General features: G+C 37.4%; 1 protein-coding gene across 2 annotated transcripts in view; it reads left to right on the top strand.

Annotated features, from left to right (window-relative positions):
• cct6a (chaperonin containing TCP1, subunit 6A (zeta 1)) overlaps positions 1–20,679 on the top strand; it is a 58,757-nt gene that overhangs the window by 28,459 nt on the left and 9,619 nt on the right. Inside the window, exons 6-12 of one of the 2 annotated variants that reach the window (XM_069884890.1) lie at positions 9,159–9,269; positions 9,682–9,799; positions 11,357–11,460; positions 12,743–12,902; positions 13,799–13,881; positions 15,114–15,210; positions 19,173–19,320. In XM_069884890.1, coding sequence (XP_069740991.1) covers positions 9,159–9,269; positions 9,682–9,799; positions 11,357–11,460; positions 12,743–12,902; positions 13,799–13,881; positions 15,114–15,210; positions 19,173–19,320 — 821 coding nt within the window. The remainder of the gene's footprint in view (positions 1–9,158; positions 9,270–9,681; positions 9,800–11,356; positions 11,461–12,742; positions 12,903–13,798; positions 13,882–15,113; positions 15,211–19,172; positions 19,321–20,679) is intronic. The other variant, XM_069884891.1, reaches the window with a different exon arrangement.

Below are 20,679 nucleotides of genomic sequence, written 5' to 3'. Positions count from 1 at the left end.
CGTTAAATATAGCTGATGAATAAAATTATAATTAATCATCGCTAGTCTAGCATTAATTAATTTCCAAATATTATTCTGACAAATTTCCACCCAAGTTTCTTCAGCTATTTTATGTCCTAAATCTTTTTCCCATTTCAACTTATCTTTATTCCAGTCTTTTTTACTATCAATTTCTTGTAAAATACAATACAAATCAGATATATATCCCTTTTTTGGTATTGAAAGTACATATTCTTCAAAACTAGATTCAGGTAATAAAATCGTATCTCGACCACATAACTGTTTTACAAAAGATCTTAATTGATAATATACAAATATAGAATTTCCACTAATACCATATTTCCTTTGTAATTCGTCAAAGGAACAAAAACAACCCTCAGAAAAACAATCAGATAAATTTTTTATTCCTTTCTTTTCCCATTGTTTCAAAGTGGCTTTGGAGACCGTAAAAGGAACAAGTTGATTATTATATAATGGCAATCTTCCAGAATATATATTTTAAGTCCCAATTTTTTAAGTTTACTTGTCCATAAATTCAATAAATGTTTCAATATTGGCACATCGTAAGTTCGTAGTAAATTTTTATTCCATCGAAACAAAACCTCATGAGGAAATCTTTCTAAAATAACCGCCATTTCTATCTTTACCCAACTAGGTGGGTCGTCCATATTCATTAATGCACTAAGAAATTTAAATTGAGCTGCTTCGTAATAATACTGAAAATTCGGTAATCTTAAACCTCCAAATTGAAAATCCCACATCAATTTTCTCATTGCTACTCTCGGAAATTTTCCCTTCCATAAGAATTTTCTAATCGCTTTATACAAGTCCTTAAAAAAACTTTTTTTAAAAAATAAGGAATTGATTGAAATAGATATTGTATTCTAGGAAAAATATTCATTTTTATGGTATTAATCCTCCCTAGTAAACCCAAAGGTAGATCCCTCCACCTAATCAAATCTAATTTAATCCATTTTATTAAAGGAAGATAATTAATTGAGTATAATTCTTGAAATTTCGTATTAACATTAATTCCTAAATATTTAATTTGTGTAGTCCACTTCAAATTTGTAATATTTTTATACACTGAATAATCATCTTTACAAATTGGAAAAATTTCACTTTCAGCCTAATTTACTTTATAACCAGATAATTGGCCATAAATTTCTAAACATTCTTGAATTGCAGGTAAAGAAGTATCCGGATCCACCAAATATAATAAAGCATCATCAGCAAATAAATTAATCTTGTATCTCATACCTTTAACATTTTCATTTTGACGTATTAATTGTGCTAAAGGTTCAATAACTATAGCAAATAAAGCAGGTGACAACGGACATCCTTGTCTAGTAGATCTTGTCAAACTAAAAGATTCTGAAATTTGGCCATTAACAGCAATTCTAGCCTTTGGGCTATTATATAATGCCTTTATCAACCCAATAAATGAAGAACCAAAACAAAATTTCTCAAGTACTTTGAACAGAAACTTCCATTCCACTCTATCAAAAGCCTTTTCTGCATCCAATGAAACCACTATTGGATAATTCAACTGAAATTTAGATTTATTTATCAAGGTTATTAACCGTAAAATATTATCTGACAATACCTATTTTTTATAAATCCCGTTTGATCACCATGTATAATTTTAGGCAGATATTGAGCTAATCTATTAGCCATAATTTTAGCTACAATTTTATTCTTCTTTGGCTTGGCTTCGCGGATGAAGATTTATGAGGGGGTAAATGTCCACGTCAGCTGCAGGCTCGTTTGTCCCGATGCGGGACAGGCAGACACGGTTGCAGGGGAAAATTGGTTGGTTGGGGTTGGGTGTTGGGTTTTTCCTCCTTTGCCTTTTGTCAGTGAGGTGGGCTCTGCGGTCTTCTTCAAAGGAGGTTGCTGCCCGCCAAACTGAGGCGCCAAGATGCACGGTTTGAGGCGATATCAGCCCACTGGCGGTGGTCAATGTGGCAGGCACCAAGAGATTTCTTTAGGTAGTCCTTGTACCTTTTCTTTGGTGCACCTCTGTCACGGTGGCCAGTGGAGAGCTCGCCATATAACACGATCTTGGGAAGGCGATGGTCCTCCATTCTGGAGACGTGACCCACCCAGCGCAGCTGGATCTTCAGCAGCGTGGACTCGATGCTGTCGACCTCTGCCATCTCGAGTACTTCGACGTTAGGGATGAAAGCGCTCCAATGAATGTTGAAGATAGAGCAGAGACAACGCTGGTGGAAGCGTTCTAGGAGCCGTAGGTGATGCCGGTAGAGGACCCATGATTCGGAGCCGAACAGGAGTGTGGGTATGACAACGGCTCTGTATACGCTTATCTTTGTGAGGTTTTTCAGTTGGTTGTTTTTCCAGATTCTTTTGTGTAGTCTTCCAAAGGCGCTATTTGCCTTGGCGAGTCTGTTGTCTATCTCATTGTCGATCCTTGCATCTGATGAAATGGTGCAGCCGAGATAGGTAAACTGGTTGACCGTTTTGAGTTTTGTGTGCCCGATGGAGATGTGGGGGTGCTGGTAGCGATATTGATCTATAAGAAGAAACCTGTAAAGGGTCTTTATCTTTTTTTGGTATAACCGTAATTATTGCATTAGAACAAGACTCAGGTAATTGAAAAGTATTATAAGTTTGTTGTAATACATCCTTATAAATAGAAGATACATCAGCATAAAAAACTTTATAAAACTCTATAGAAAACCCATCTTCACCAGGTACCTTTCCATTCGGCATATCTCTTATTGACATTTGTATTTCATCGCCTGTAAAAGGTTTATCTAACTCTTGTCTATCTTCTTGATTCAATTGTGGGCAAGTTAATATTTTTCAAGAAAGAATCTATTGTGTCTCCAGTTACATCTTTACATTCTGAAGTATACAATTGTTTATAGAAATTACAAAATTCCTCATTAATCTCCTTTTGATTAAAAGTAATACCTGATTTCTTTCTAATCGCTGGTACAATCCTAGATAATTGTTCCTTTTTTAATTCCCATGACAAAACTTTGAGCTTTCTCACCCCATTCATAAAACTTATGCTTAGTTCGATTAATTAAACATTCAAACCGATATGTTTGTAATTCATTATATTTAAATTTTAAATTAGTTAACTGATTCTTTTGCGTTTCAGTAGCATGTTTTTGAAATTCCTTTTCAGTAGCAGTTATCTTTTTCTCTAAGTCTTCAATCTCTTTAATTCTCTCCTTCTTTACTTTAGAGGCATAACTGATAATTTGGCCTCACAAAAAAGCTTTCATTGCATCCCATAAAACAAAATGACTAGAAACAGAATTACAGTTAATACCAATAAAAATTTCAATTTGCTGTTTTAAAAAAACTAATAAATTCTGGTTTTTGCAATAGCATAGTATTAAATCTCCATCTTGAAGCTTTATGAACATCTTGTGAACTCAAATATTCTAATAATAGTAATGAATGATCCAAAACCAATCTAGCCTTATACTCCACAGATGTGACCCTATCCTGCAAATGTGCTGATATTAAAAAATAATCAATTCTAGAAAAAGAATTATGTCGCAAGGAATAAAAAGAAAACTCTTTCTCTATAGGATTAACTCTTCGCCAAATATCATTTAAATTCAAATCTGCCATCATATTAGTCACTTGAATTGCCTTCTTAGACTTCTTAATTACTCATCCAATAAAGGCTCCAATACCACATTCAAATCTCCCCCAATCATCACATTAGAGTTCGATTGTCCAAGTAATAAAGACATATCCACAACAAAAACTGTATCTTCAACATTAGGAGCATAAACATCAAGCAAAGTCCATGCCTCATTAAAGATTGTACAATTTAATTTTAATAATCTTCCACCATTTTTCTCTTCGTTCTGTAACTGGATTGGTAGATTCTTATGTACCAAAATTGCCACACCTTTTGCCTTAGAATTAAACGAAGAATAAAAAAACCCATTCACGTTTGAGTTTCAAATGTTCCTTATCTGTTAAATGAGTTTCCTGTAAAAAAGCAACATCAACTTTTAATTTTTTTAAATAAGCAAGTACCTTCTTACGTTTAATAGGATTATTTAAACCCTGAACATTGAGAAGCAAACTTCAATTTAGACATTTCTTACACTCAGTAAAACACAACAACAAAAAACAAACAAAAAAAAGGAAAAAAAAGAGAGAAAAAAGGAAGAAAAAAAAGAAACCCCCCAAAAAAAGGAAAAAAAGAAAAGAAGAAAAAAAAACCCTTAATTCCCCTTTGAAATTACAACCAGAGACACACAAAAAAAAATATATAAAAAATTAATTATTTTAAAAAAGATAATTTTAAAAAAAGGCTTCACTCCCTAACCCAAAAATTAGAAAGAAAAAAAACAGGTCGGAGGTCACAATTACCTCCTCCTGTTTAAACCGCCTAATGCGGTAACTTCCCCCAAAATATTAGGTGTGAGATAACTCACACGCAGCTGATGACTTCTGGGAATTAGTGCCCACCCAGTTCCCTCTCCCAACTCCCTACACTATTTGAAATCTTCTCAACAAAAAAAATAATTAAAAAAAAAAATTTTTTAATCAACTTTGCCATTGCGACCACCGTTTCTTCCATTTCTTCTAGAAATCTGATTCCCATCTTGCAGCTCTGCCCTCTTTGGAGACCGTGGAGGACTACGTCGTTCCTGGAATTGCATAATTGGCAAAGACTGAGCAAAATCCATAGCTTCTTTAGGATTGTCAAAGAACTTTGGTTGATATCCATCCTGAAAAATCTTCAGTACCGCAGGGTACCTAAATGTTGCCTTGTATCCTTTTTTCCACAGCAATTCTTTCACAGAATTAAATTCACGTCGTTGAAACATAATTTCCTGACTCAAATCCGGATAGAAGAAAACACGATTACTCTGAACCATCAAAGGAGATCTATTTTGCTGTGCATTTCTGATAGCCATACGTAAAATAGTCTCTCTATCACAGTAATTTAAACAGCGAACCAGAACAGGTCTTGGATTCTGTCCTGAAAAAGGTCTCTTTCTCAAAGCTCTATGAGCCCGTTCCAATATTAAACCTTCAGGAAACTTATCTTGTCCCAACACTTGTGGAATCCATTCAGTGAGAAATTTTCTTGGATCTGGCCTTTCTATACCTTCTGGCAAACCAACAATTTTCACATTATTCCGTCTGGATTGATTCTCCAAATAATCAACCTTTTTTGCTAGAATTTTATTCTGAATCTGTAACGTTTCAATTGTTTTATTCACATCTTTCAATTGATCTTGTACATCAGATAATCCTTGATCACACATCTCAAGTCTTTCAATAGTTTCAAATTTAAAAGCTCCATAGTCAGCCATCTGTTGAGTATTAACATCCACCAATGCATTAATTTTAGAAGTAAGATTGTTCATAGAATCACCTAAGTGCATCATTGAAGAATATATCTTATGTTCAAGACTCTTGAAAAGTATATCAGCATAAGTGGATTCAGACATAGTGGGATCCTGCTGTTCTTGTGGAATCAAAGGACCTTCTATCCCTTCCTTTAATTTAGTAGCTTTTTTTGCAGTTTGGCTCTGTGTAAAAACCCCTGCCACAGACCCCCCCAGAAATGTCAGGAGGCTGATGGTCAGGGTTACCTTTAAGCCAAATCTCATTAAAAAACTTCGTTACATCAGTATCTGGAAGAGCCGTTGTAACTGGTGGTCACTTCACAGCGCCACCGCTATAGCAGTCGAATGACAGCTCTTTAACTCTCCAGCTGGTGGCACCCCAGCTGATTCAGGTGTCAAAGTCTCAGTAACAGCACTCACGGTGGACGTTGTGTGAACTACACGCACCTGGCCAGCTCTTTGTTCTAAAGGCTGCCGAGTGCCATCTTCAGAGAGCCCTACCGGTACAGAGCGGAGCTCCAGTGCCGAATCCTGCGCTTCTTCTGGATCCATTCCACGCTGAGTCCTGGCTTTTTGTAAACAGGTAGGCTCAGGTAATTTCGGAAAATGTAATTTTTTAACAATCTGTTGATGTTTCCTTTTACTTTTTTTTAGCAAATGTACCATTAGGTGTTAATTCAACACCTCATACTATTTATAAACTTTTTAAAAAGTTTTAACGGGCACTTAAAGACAAAACAATAAGTCAGAGTCAGGAGAGGACTGGAAGGCACGTCTGTTCCTTACGCCATCTTGCCACGCCCCCAACTCTACTATTCTGAATCATTAACGGAGCTTGTTGTTGTCTCGCATTTTGCACTGCTAGACGAAGTATTGTTTCTCTGTCCAAATAATTCAAGCATCGAATTATCACTGGTCTCGGTGATGGTCCAGGCAGAGGTCTTCTTCTTAAGGCTCTATGAGCTCTTTGCAATACCAAGCCTCCAGAGAAAAATTCTTGCCCCAATATTTGTGGGATCCATTCTGTTTAAAAAAAACAAAGAGGATCTTGTTCTTCCATACCTTCCAGCAAACCAACAATCGTCACATTATTCCTTCTGCTTTGATTCTCCAAATATTCTACTTTCCCTTCTCGCGTTCTCGCAATTCTTTAACGGATTTTTCCACCTCCATCACTTTTTCTGTATTAGAGGCCACTTGCTGTTTACATTCCAAAAAAGCAGACTGAAATTTTTTAAAATCTTCAGAAAATGCTTCCACGCGTGCATTAACTGTAGTGAATTCTGACCTCATACTATCTTTCATTTGAGCCAACTCTTGCATTATCGGCTGAGTGAGAGTATTTAACAGATTAAATTGTAATTCAGAAAGACTCAACCCTGCTTTCTTTAACGTAGTGCCAGAACCAGGTAACTGCAGCTCCTGCTGCAGCTCAACAGCAGGCATTTTAACAGTCTTACTGCGAGTCTGAACTCCCAGCGATGGCACCCCGACCTCGTCAAGGAATTGATGCTGGTCTCCCCCCACAACTCGCTCTTGTTTCAAGAACTCACGGATAAGACTGAGCTCTTCAGGTTGGAGTACTGCCTGAGTGGCTTCAAACAATGGAGTCCTTTTCCTGCGTGCTCCCTCTGTTAGAGTTGGCAGGCTGCCAGAATCAGGATCCATTTCTTGGGAACAAGCACCTTCCTCCTGAGAACGAGTAATTCTAGTGATATCCTTCTGGTGAGTAGTAGTCGTTTTTTTTTTTCAGCTCCCACAGGCAATCTAGGCACGGAAGAAATTAAACCTGAAGCTGTAGCAGGCTGTTTAGGCCCTAAATCTTCAACACTCCGAAAATGTAGTTTCTTCTGCACTTGAGGTTTAATTTTTTACCATTAACGGCCATAACAGTTCCTTAATCCTTTAAACTAAGTTTTTAAAAAGTTTAAACTTGAAAACAAAGAGTTAAAAACGGGTTCTTAAAAGTCTGGCCAGAGAGGTCGAGATTACACGTCTAGACTCTACGCCATCTTGCCACGCCCCCGAAAATTCCTAAGTTAACGAAATATGAGTTTTTGATTTCTCATTCATTAAATCAGGGTTTTATTTCTGAGATGTATACATTATTACAAGATACTATGGATAAAATAAATATCACAAATCATTTTCCCATTTGATCCTAGATTTATCCAATCAGGCCGATTGGGAGATGATGTGTTTTGATGGTGTGACTAAATTGCTTAATGTAAGATATAGTATGGTTAATTATAAATTTTTTGCATCAGTTGTATCTGACCCCTGAGAAATTTTAAAAATATGGATTTAGTCATTCAGAACTGTGTTTTAGATGTGGACTATGTGTAGGAACATTTTTGCATTCAGTCTGGCTTTGTGATAAGGTTCAACCATTTCGGCAAAAAATTAGGGAAATTCTTCAAAAATTGTTTAAGATCCAATTTTTACTAAATCCAATTTTTTTTTGTTGGGTTGTATTGCCCCATTTACTGATTTGGGGTTGAATAAGTTTCAGACAGCATTGGCTGTAGCACGTAAATGTGTCGTGACTTAATGGAAAGATGAAGTTGAGGTAAATTTAATTTGTTGGCATAACGAGTTGAGGTCTTGTATTTATATGGAGAATATAACATAACTTGCATGATAATTATGACTTTTTATTAAGGTGTGGTTGCCTTATTTGAAATGTACGAGTTAGTAATATCTTAAATTGTTGTATGTGTTTCTTTTATGATGTTTTTTGTATGCTTCCCTTGTGGAGTTTGCTGAGGGTGGGTTAGTTGTAGGTTTTTCATTTTTATATTATGAACTTTGTATAAGTTTTTTCTTGAAAATTTTAAATAAAGTTTTTTTAAAAAAAAAAGGATGGTGGTGTTCCGTGACCACGTGAGATCATTGGAAATGTGGACACATTGATGTAAATAGGGCATGAGTATGGCTTCCAGCATGCCTGAAGTCCACAGTGATCTCCTGAGTGTTAAGTGCCAAGTTGTCAGCACAGCATGTGGCCAGGTGCTGGACTTTGTCCCCAGAGGCCATCTCATCATCCCCTCTGATCAAGCCAACCACTGTGGTGTCAAATGTGAACTTGATTATGGAATTAGAATCATATGCAGGTACACAGGCATAAGGAAAAGGGAATCAGTGAGTCTAAAGGAAGTTGAATGGGGAAGGATTGGAGGAATGAAATGTAATAGATTTGTTTGAAGAGCTTTCATAGAGTTAGTCGATAGAATGGTCTCTAGATATACTCATTCTGACTTTTTTCTTTGTTCAGCTATTGCTTTTTACCTTAGTTTATAGCAGTAAATTCACTGAATTGAGAGGGTTTGGAGATCTTCAGAAAATCCTGGAATCACTTATCATACAGCAGCATTGATTGGTAAATCTGCAGTTCAGCAAGTCTACAGTTGCTGGGGTCAAGTGCAATACACCAATATGCTGTAGAAGGTCAGTAGGTCACACAGATCCAGCATCTGGATGTTGTATGACCTGCTGAGTTTGTTCCGTATGTTTGTGTACTGTGGTAAATCTGCAGATTGAAGTTCCTCGAAACAAGTTCATTTAATTTTTAATGTAGAGATACAGCACGGTCCTGGCCCACGTGCCCAAATAAACCCTTATCGACCCCATATGTCTTTGGAACGTGGTAGGAAGTCAGAGCACCTGGAGGAATCCCACGCAGACTCTGAGAAGAATGTACAAACTCCTTTCAGACAGCGCTGCAATATATGAAGTCAAAATGTAAAATTTAGTCTTATTTAAATTTGTGAATTGTTGGATAATTTGCTGTTTCTTTTTCAGCCTTGTGAAGGGATTAGTATTGGATCATGGGGCTCGGCACCCGGACATGAAGAAAAGGGTGGAAAATGCATACATTCTCACCTGCAGCATTTCACTGGAATATGAAAAGACGTATGTAAAGTTGGCTCTTGTGTTTCCTCTCATTTTGATGATTGTCAAGAAGCTGTTTTACTGATTGTAACCTGAGTTGAAACTTTTTTTGGATAATTCTGAGGTTGGCAAGAATAGAGGAATAGTGCTGTTGTTAATCTTTTCAAGATAGTGTTTCAAGTTGATTGGTAAAATCTCTGGGAAACTCTCATGGAGAATAGGAGAGAAAAGCAAAAAACTTTTGCACAAATTACATATTTATCAGGCTTGGAGTAAGTGTGAAATATTTGTTCAACTTCCAGTGGTTTTTCCACAAGGCACGATTGAGTGGCTGCTGGTATTATTCAAATTAAAGTAGTAATTTTTGGGACACTGTAAACTATTTTATATAGTACAGATTTAATTTTACTATCTTTCATTGCCTTTGTTTTAGCCATGTTGCAGTAACAATAAAATCAATACCATTGCGATGTTGTGGCTGTAACAGAGACGTGGCTGACACAAGAACAGGATTGGCTGATGTTGATGTTTCAAAAGGGATAGGATGGCAGGTAAAAGAGGGGGAGGGGTAATATTATTGGTCATGGATAGTATCACGGCTCAAGAAAAGGAGAGCGTTGTGGCAGAATTGTCTACTGAGTCAGTATGGGTGGAAGTCAAATAGGAAGGGAGCAATCACTACTGAGAGTAGTCTATAGACCCCCATATAGCTCCAGGGATACTGAGGAATAGATAAGTAGGCAGATTTTGGAATGGTGCAGAAATTACAGGGTTGCTGTGATGGGAGAATTTCAACTTCCCAAATATTGACTGGCACATCCTGACTGCAAGAGAGAAAGATGGGGCAGAATTTGTCAGTTGTTTCCAAGAAGGATTCCTGGCACAGTATGTGGACCATCTGACTAGAGGAGAAGTCGTACTGGATCTAGTGCTGGATAATAAACATGGTCAGGTGACGGACCTCTCGGTGGGGGAGCATTTCGGTGATAGTGACCACAACTTCCTGAGCTTTAGCGCAGCTATGGACAGTAATAAAAGCAAACAACATGGGAATGTTTAATTGGGGAAGGACTAATTAAGATGGGATAAGGCAGGAACTAGGTAGTAAAATAGGAATAGATGTTCTTTGGGAAAGCACAGAAGTGATGTGGAGGATGTTTGCTTGCGCAGGGTTCTGGATAGATTTGTCCCAATGAGTCAGGGAAAAGATGGTAAAAAAGAGAACCATGGTTGACAAAACAGGTGAGGAACCTAGTTAGAGGAAGAAGGAACCATACATTAGATTTAAGAAACAAAAAAAAAACAGGAAGGGCTCATGAGAATTGTATGGTAGCCAGGAAGCAGGAAGGAGCTTAAGAAAGGTCAGAGCTCTAATGGGGCATGAGAAAGCCTTGGCAAGTAGGATTTAAGGAAAATCCTAAGACGTGAAGGATGATGAGAGTGAAGATAGGGCCACAAGGATAAAGGAGGAAAATTGTACTGGAGCCGGAGGAGGTTGGGGAGGTTTTAAAAGCATTAAGATTGATGTCCTGGGGGCTCGAAGATCATCAGTATTTCCTCATCTCAACTTGCTTGTTACTATTTTGACCTCAACCTCTCTGGTGAATAATGAAATAAATTATTCTGCACTAAAGCTCAGGAAGTTGTGGGAAGGGAGGGAAGAGGTGGCTGGTGTGTTGGCTGTGATCTTTGCATCCTTCTTGACCACACGGGAGATGCTGGAGGATCAGAGAATGACAGTTGAGGTCCCCTTGTTTAAAAATGGTAATGGGGAGAATCCTGAGAATTGTAGACCAGTGAGTCTTGTGCCAGTGGTGTGCAAACTATTGGAGGTGATTCTTATGGCTAGGATATATGAGCATACTGTCTACCCAGGGACAGTACAGGGTTAATGGTCAGACATTTAATGGGGTGGAAGAATAGAGGGTCCTTGGGGTCCACATCTATACATCTCTCAAGATTGCTGCACTATGATAGTTAAGAAGGCCTATGGGATGCTGGGCTTCATTAGTTGGGGGATTTAGTTCAAGAGTTGAGAGGTCATTTGCAGCTCCTTTCAGGTGAAACCAACTTAAATATTGCATTCCGTTCTGATCACCTCATTACAGGAAGGGTGTGGAAACTATGGAGAGGAGGCAGAGGAGACTGGAAAATGTGATATGAGGCAAGATCAGCAGAGCTGGGGCTTTTCTTCAGAGCAAAGAAGGATGAGGTAATTTAATGGAAGTCTGCTGAGAGGCATAGAAAAGGTAGACAACACCTTTTTTCCAGGGCAAGAGTAACAAACACCAGAGGACATCTACTAAGTGAAGGGAGGAAAGTTTAGGGGAGACATCGGGGTCAGTTTTATGCACTGGAATCCCTTGCTAGGAGTGATGGTGGAACATTAGGGGCATCTAAGAGACTCCTGGACAGGCACATGGATGAAAGAAAAATGGAGGGTTATGAGCTAGGGAAGATTTAGTTTTTTTTTAAGGAGTATGTAGGTCAGCACAACATTGAGGGCTGGAGGGCTTGTCCTGAGCCTGTAATGTTCAAATAATATTACCATTCTGGTCATGTAATTATTGGACAGTTTGTGTAATGTTGATGCTGAACAAGTCATTAGTGAAAACATAAACCATTGAGAGCTATTTTATCAAGGTCATCAGAAATTGAGGGTCGATGATCTGAATTTAGAGGTAGAGAATAAGGCATTTGATGTCTGCATGAATTTTCAGGAAATTTGAGAGAATATAACATGAGAGGTTAATCAATAAAATAAAATGATCCAAGGGAAAATGGCAGTTGCATCAAAAATTGGCATTGTGGTCAAGAGCAAAAGAATAGAGTACACAATCTTCAGTGACTGGAAAGCAAAGTGCATTGGGGTTTTGCACTTGACACAATGACTACTTACTCATCTCCGTGGTTGATACAGAAGTTAACAGTACAGCTCAAAATCTTTAATGTCTGAATCTTTAACCCTGAATGTGATATCCAGTATTTTTTAAAGCTAATAAATAAATAATTTGCTCTCAAAGATTGGAGATGCCAATTAGCATTGAACAATCATTTGCAGGTCAAACAATGCAAGGAAGTATATAGAGCATCATGAAGTTGTTTACAGATGATTAAAAGTTGAATAGGAGATAAAAACAGAAATGATAAACCTGAATATAACTGAAGCATGTTCTGCACTTGCACAAATGCCTGTCACTGCTGAACAGCCAAGTACTTTTATTCTGGCATCTGATCTTCAACCTGTTGCTTCCATGTTTCATTGCACTGATTTGTCAACAGAGTCAAGCCTTTGTGGCCAGTAGTATTCTGTCAAACTATTGGGCTGAGGCAAATGTGTTTTGGTTAAAAAAATCAAAATGGTACTGGATGAAGATTACTAAAATGAAGGCAAGTAATTGTGGTTATTAATTTTACTGATTTGAATAAGGTATAATCGAATTTAAAATCTGTAAAATGATCTCTAATAACAAGCCATTTTCATTTGTACTCAGGGAAGTAAATTCTGGATTCTTCTATAAAAGTGCGGATGAGAGGGAAAAATTTGTGCAAGCAGAGAGAAAATTCATTGAAGACAGAGTTAATAAAATCATAGCACTGAAAAGAAAAGTTTGTGGAGATTCCAAAAAAGGATTTGTAGTAATTAACCAAAAGGTAAATGCTTTATTGCATAAATGTGCTTTGGTGTGGTTCAAGGCAGGTTTGGATCTTTGCTGAAGAACAGTGGGTATGGACCACTTGCTCATTTTAGTGGTGGCCAGCATACTTGGAAGATTCCTTAATTGTCTGAATCTCGAACCCCGAATGTTTATCTCAACTTGAGCAATTTTTGATATTTGAATACGAATCTAATTAAGTTTTCACCTCTCAAATTGTTTGGTGAGTTTTATTGGGGCAGGGGCAGTAGTATTTGCACCAGAATGCTCAACTACCTTGGTTCCTATTTTCAGGGTAGTGAAGCTGTGTCTGGCTGCCTGTGCTTATTTCTGACTTAAACTTTTGGCAAGCTTTTAATTTTCCCTGCACCTGAATCTTTGGTGCTTTGATTTTCTGAGACAGTGGTGCAATTAGTGGAGTTCCTGCCCCACAGTTATCAGCAATCCAGGCTCAACACTGACCAAGTATAGGAAAACCCCTGGTATCCATTACCTTTGGAGGTTGGTAGATGCCGGTTAAATGAATTTTCCTATTTCTTAATATTGCGTGTTGTGTGATTGGTGAACTAATGGCGAGGCGTACCATTTTTAAACTTCCATATTTTTTTACTTTATTTTCTGCAATTTTTTTTGCCGATTGCTTGAATTCTGGATAACAGATTTTACAGTACTATTTATGTGGGGTTTTTAACTATTCCTATGACCCTGGGTGCTTCATTTTCCACCCATCACACAAAGATGTGTGGGTTGTCGGGTCAAGTGTCCCCATTGAAGCTGAATGGTAGAATCTGATGGGGGTCAATGGAAATGGGAGAACAAAATGGGATGAGTGTGAATGGGAGCTTGATGGTTGTGTTCAATTTGAATGAGCAGTTTATCCTTTTAATATGGCAGGGCATTGATCCATTGTCATTGGATGCATTTGCAAAAGAAGGCATTGTGGCCTTGAGAAGAGCAAAGCGAAGAAACATGGAGAGGTTAGTCAAAATTATGATTCCCTGTGTGGATTGCTGAATGGATATTCTCCTGTGGCGGAATACCTTGATTCAGGCCCTTGGCTGAATCAGTCAATCAGGGGTTTCCAGACATTCTTGCTGCAGCCCAGCCACAGATTTATACTATCGCACCAGCTGCAACAAATAAATAAAGTCTGTTTTTATAACTGCTAGTTTTAAGCGTTACCACTGTGTTCTCCAGTTTGAAAACTGTCATTTAAGCATGACCCTTCCATATGGCGACGTACTGAAACTTTCTGATTGGAAAGGTGTGCACAACCTAGCCCATCAAAATTTCTTTGGGGTTCAAGACAAAGATTGAATTATTGGAAGTGACCAAAAACCCCAGCACATAGATTCCCAAACACTACATGATGTACAACTAAAACGACTGTAAATATTACATTCTCACAGAATGATACACTAATCAAAAATAAATCCTAGATATTGCAAATAATCAGCAAGTTGGATAACATCGATGAAGAGAGAGAAGGGGTTTCTCGCTAGAGTTAATACCCAACTTCCTGAATATTTGTTGGATTTTTTAAGATTTCCAGCTATGTACAAAAGTTGGTAACCACTTTAAATGTAGATTGGAGCAACAAAAAAAAATGGGCTGAAATAATTCTTTCCAATTCATGCTTAGAGGATCTCTGGGTGATGAATTGATCAATTCAGCAAACAGAAAACATTTTGAACTTTGCTTTCTTCAATCAGTATCAAAAGTTTTTAATTGAAACTTTTGGTTCATTTCCTTGTGCTTGGAAGTATGTCTATAATCCAAAACATTTTGTAGCTTTTCTTCTTTTAAAGCTGAGACAGCTGGGAACTTTAAATTGTTTCATGATCTGGAATTTTCTGATCTTGTTTACTATCCTTTCTCACACTTTGAGCTAACGTTTGCTTGCCCTTAAATCTACATTATATAGTACCTCTTGGAAAAGTGTCTTGGGAACATAGGAAGTAGGAACAGGAGTAGGCCAAAAATGGCCCATCGAGCCTGCTCTGCCATTCAATACGTTCATGGCTGATCTAATTTATGACCTAACTCCACCTACCTGCCTCCTCCCCATATCCCCCAATTCCTCTATCATGGGATGGTTCTCCAAATAAAAAAAAAGGCAAAAAAAAAAGTAATGTCTTTTGAATTACAGTTCAGTCAGTAATTAATACACTCCTGGGTGTCATTGAGCTAATCACCTCTTCAATTTCAGGTTGACACTTGCTTGTGGAGGTATTGCCATGAATTCTGTTGAGGACCTCACCCCAGAATGCTTGGGCCATGCTGGACTTGTATACGAGCATACCTTGGTAGGTGGTGTTGGTTTATTTTTGCTGAATTATTAAAATTTGGTTATTGGTTTATACTTTAATATGACTGGGGTGCTGAAGTTTGGCACAATATTAGATTAGCCCCCTTTGGCTGTTAATTGCGCTGCTCCACATATTTTATCCACTGCAAAGAGGAAAGCAAGTCCAGACTCTAGCTGTGATCTGGGAAACCACTGTGGGAGAGTGAAATGATACATTTTTTATTGAAAATTTTATTTTTCATTTGCATCAATACGTATAATTTTTCAACATATAACAAACAATACAATGTAATAAAAAATTTTATATTTATTATTCACTATTTGTATATTCTTAACATATTATTCTATCCTGTACATATTAATTGGGAGGAGTGGGTGTTATGGACAATATGGATGGACTCTTACTGATGAAATCCAGATATGGTTTCCAAATCATAAAAATTTCAGGTTGATTCCTTAAATTATAAGTAATCTTTTCCAATGGTATGTGATTTTGAATTTCTGTGTGCCATCTATCCAACCGTATAAAATGATCCAACTTCCTTATTACTGCCATACATTTTCATGCCACTGCCATTGCTGAACAAAAATTTTAGTTGATATTTGTCTAACTTCAATTTAGTATCTGTCATACAAATCACCAAGCAAAAATATTCTGGGATCTTTTGGTATCTGTATCTTCATAATTTGTCCCAATAAGATATTCAAGTCTTCCCAAAATTTTCCCACTTTTTCACAAGATAAAACTGCATGTAATAAGGTTCCTGTTTCTTTGTTACATCTGAAACATTTGTCAGAACAATTTAAATTAAGTCCTTGTAATTTATATGGCGTGTAGTGTAATTGGTGTAAAAAATATATATTGTATCATTTGATATCTAACATTAATTGTATTAATTACACTCCTGGCACAATCTTGACCAGGTCTCATCATGAATTTGTATATTTAAATCTTTCCCATTTTTTTTGACAGTTCCTTTTTCTGTATTGTCTTGAAATGGTATATACATATTAGTAATAAATAATTAAATACTTATAGGCTCTGTTCTGGACATCTAAAATTCATGCCTAATTTATTTTTTAAATATGATTGTGAATGATACATGGAGTCATAACCACACAGGTTGGAAACAGGCCCTTCCGCTCAATCCGTCCATGCTGACCAAGGCCCTCTTAAACCCCTGTCCATTCACCTGCTTTAGGTGTCATGATTGTACCTGCCTCTGCAGATTCCTTTTGTCAACTTGTTCCAAATTCATTTTGTTTAATATTTAGACATTCAGACAGCACCATAACAGTTCCAGTCAATTACAAAATTAAAAATTATAAGTACAAATATAAACCCAGTGTTAACTCCATGATGGTTGTGCCCCAACCCCTGCCCACCCAAGATAAAAGCCCAAAGAAGAGTAGTAATAAAGAAAAAGCAAGAAAAGGAGAAAAAGATAAGGAAAAGAAAACAAAATGGATTGCTGAAAAGTACTGCACACTCCATGGATCATATATTGACATTCTATTCTGAAGAAGATCAATGCAGGTCTCGAGGGTTAGGCAGACACGATTAAAGATTTACAGCTGAAAATTGTAAATATGGACACCAAACTTGTAAAAATATGTTGTACCTGTTTCTAAAGTTATAGGTAATTTTCTCTGTATCTCTACACGCCAAAGTGCCATACCTAGATGACGTACGTTTTGGAGGTTGGGAGGAGAGCAGAGTACCCGGAGAAAACCCACGCAATCATGGGGAGAATGTACAAACTCTTTACAGATAGCGCTAGATTCAAACCCGGTTTGCTGGTGTTGTAACATTATTGTGCTAACCACTATGTCCATTTCTGTTGCTGCCATCAATCATACTTTTCCAGCTTTGTACAGAAGGCAATAACTATATTAAATGCAGATTGGAGCAAAAAAACTGAGCCTGAAATAGTCGTGATACTGATTCATGTTATGGATTCAGTCCTTATTCTGGGGCTAGATGATGTGACCGTGGCTCTAAACCTGTTGTGTATGGTATCCTATTTTAGATGATATGTTAAACTATTTGCTTCCTTAGAAGTAAGTAAATGATCAAATGTTTTGAAAAAGGTAATCAAGAGGATTGATCTGGCAGGGCAGAGGAAATGGATTTTAGTAAGGCATATGACAAGGTTCCATATGGAAAGTTGGATCCTATGGGATCCAAGGTGAGCTAAAAATTGAACTAAAACTGTTTTAAATTTAGACAGGCAGCACGGTAACATGCCCTTTCGGCCCACAACCTGGTGCTGTCTAAATACCCCAATTAACCTACACTGGGTTTGAATCCAGGTTGCTGATGCTGTAATGACATTATGTTAAACCACCTCGCTCGATGTACCCAGGAAGGAAGGCATCGTGGATTGCTTTTCTGATTGGAGGCCTGTGGCCCATAGTGTTCTGCAGAGATTGATGCTGGGTCCACTATTTGTTATTAACTATTTGGAAGACAATGTAGTTTAACATGGTTAGTAAATTTGTAGATGACAAATGGACTTGATTTTATAGTGCACAATGAGGGTGGAGATCAGTGTTTACAAAAGGATCTAGGTCAGTTGAGAAGGAGGTCCAAAGAATGACAAGTAGAATTTAACAAGCTTGATGTTGCAACAAGGGCAAGATATGCACAGTAAAGGGCTCTGGAAAGTGTTGGAGGACAGAGACCTTGGCATACAGGTGCATAATAGTTCCCTGAAAGTTGTGACTTGGGTAGACAATGTTAAGAAGGTGCTTGGCATGCTTGCTGCAGTTGGACCAGGAATGGTATAAAAGTTGGTACATGCTATTCTGATTGCCCAGCTGTTGACAGATATTATTAGTTTGGAAGGGGTGCAGAGGACGTTACTGCTCAAGGGCATGAGTTATAGGGATAGGCTGAGTCTTCTTCCCTGGAGTGTAGCAGGCTGAGTAGCAACCTTTATAGAGGTTTATAACATCATGAGGGATATGGATGAAGCAAATGACCAGTCTTTAAGGTGAGAGAGGAGAGATGTAAGAGAGACCTGGCGACAACCTTTTTCTACTTGAAGGGTAGTCATAGTTGGAATGAGCTGCCAGAGGGGAACAGTAGTTACAGGTATGATATGACGTTCAAGTGATTTGGGACCCAATGCAGGCAAATAAATGAGCTCTGAATACCAACTTAGTTGGCATGGATGAGATGAGCCAAAGGGCTCGTTCCAATCTATATGATTCTTACTTTAAATCAGTGGTTTTCAAACTGCCTCCTAAACTCGCATTCCACCTTAAGCAATCCCTATGCCATAGGTGCTCTGTGATTAGTAAAGGATTGCTTAAGGTGGAATGTGAGTGGAAAGAAAAAGTTTGAAAAACTACTGTTTTAATTGCACCTAATTGATTCGTTATGTGCACGGTTTCACAACTCCAAAGGAAATAGGCCAATGAGAATTTTTCTCAAGCAAAATATTTCAGTAATAATTGGGTCCATAGCAATTGTTCTCAACCTTCCCTTCCTACTCGTATACCACCTTAAGCAATTTCTTAGCAATCACAGAGCACTTATGGCATAGGGATTGCTTAAGGTGGAATGTGAGTGGAAAGAAAAAGTTTGAAAAACCACTGTTTTAATTGCACCTAATTGACTCGTTATGTGCACGGTTTCACAACTCCAAAGGAAATAGGCCAATGAGAATTTTTCTCAAGCAAAATATTTCAGTAATAATTGGGTCCATAGCAATTGTTCTCAACCTTCCCTTCCTACTCGTATATCACCTTAAGCAATTTCTTAGCAATCACAGAGCACTTATGGCATAGGGATTGCTTAAGGTGGAATGTGAGTTTGGGGAAATCACTGCTTTAAATGAAGCAAATTCGATGAGGGGACAGATGTATATTGATTTAATTAGAGCTGTTTTTTAATTCATCTTGTTTGTGTTGGGATTCTGATCTTGTTGCATAAAATTTGACTTTTTAATCTAGGGTGAAGAGAAGTTCACCTTTGTTGAGCAATGCAACAATCCTCGGTCAGTGACGCTTCTTCTCAAGGGTCCAAATAAACACACTTTAACACAAATCAAAGATGCAGTGCGTGATGGTCTGCGTGCAGTGAAGAATGCAATTGAGGATGGCAAGTGATTTCATTTTACATGAATGAAAGAATCGTGTTAAATGTGAAGTCACAACTGAGCTGCTTGGCTAAGTCACAATTGAATAGTTGAAATATTGGGTCATAAAATATATGGCATGAAGCCTATCCCAACCAAATAGATTAATTCTATTTTTGGACTCTTGGTTCATTGCATTGTAGGCTGAACAATTTAAATTTTTTAAAAAGTGTGACAGTATTTTCTACTCTTGGGAGCTGATTGCAAATCTCCAAACCTAAATGAAAACACTTCTCTGACTATACTTTTAATCCAGCCTCTAATTTGTATCTATTTTCTTCTGACAAAGGAAATTGTTTCTTTTCACATTTGTCTTTGCCTCTCAATTTTTATACACAACAAAAACTCCCTTGGTGCTCCCTATTTGGGGGGGGAATGGCTCCAATCAGTCTTTCCTCTCCAATTTAAAATTCTTCAGTGTTTCTAAATCTTCTACATTTCTTTCCAATATTTTATGTAGTCTTAACATTATTTCACATATGTTCTGCTGTGGTCTTGACCACTTTTGATTTTTGGACTCTGCCTCTAACCATTTGGTAGTTTTTCTCTTGTCATAGTCACCTCTCCAAATGTGTACTGTCACAGTCTTATTGGTCACTTTCTGCCTGTTTTTGCTCCTGCTGCCAAATAAGCAGCAAGTATTTAGATCTGTTACAAACTAAATCAGCGACATAGGCAAATTATATTTTCAAAACAATGATTTTTATTATTAATTCCATAACACTTCTTACTTAACTCAAAACTTAAACCCACTATGCACAAATGTGTGTATATAACAAACCATTACAGTTTAAGCTTGATTCAAGAGATGATTTTAAAGTTCCGTCTCTGAAAGCTTTTGTGTTGAAACTCAAAATCTTTACTGCAGTTCAAAAACAATTATGGAGTACGTGTGAGGCATCAGATTTCTTTAAATTGTTGCTCAAAAACAATAATGAAATATTTTGAAATATCAGATCTCAAATTTCTTTTGTAGAGTTGTTTTCAGACTAATGTTTCTTCATATGAACAATTTCCTCCCTTGCATGAAGATTTTGGAATATGTGTACCGCATGATAAATCTCTCCTATTTTCTAAAGAGACAGCAAAGTAGCTATTTTCTTCCATGATGATTTCACAAACCCAGAGAAGGGTTAAATGAAATGCCCAAATAGGAAAGGACATGATTGAACTGCCCTCTTTTCTTAGAGACAGTCAGAAGTTGCTTCTGCCTTTAAAAGCCATTTGTTCTGTATTCACTGTTGACCAGGAGAAACATGTAACGGTACCTTTTATGGTTACTGTATTTCAATCCTGTGTTATCACAGGGTAGCCAACTTCCG

Source organism: Narcine bancroftii, chromosome 6, assembly GCF_036971445.1.
Source record: "Narcine bancroftii isolate sNarBan1 chromosome 6, sNarBan1.hap1, whole genome shotgun sequence".
Taxonomy (NCBI): Eukaryota; Metazoa; Chordata; class Chondrichthyes; order Torpediniformes; family Narcinidae; genus Narcine; species Narcine bancroftii.
This window is presented reverse-complemented; position numbering and strand designations above follow the sequence as displayed.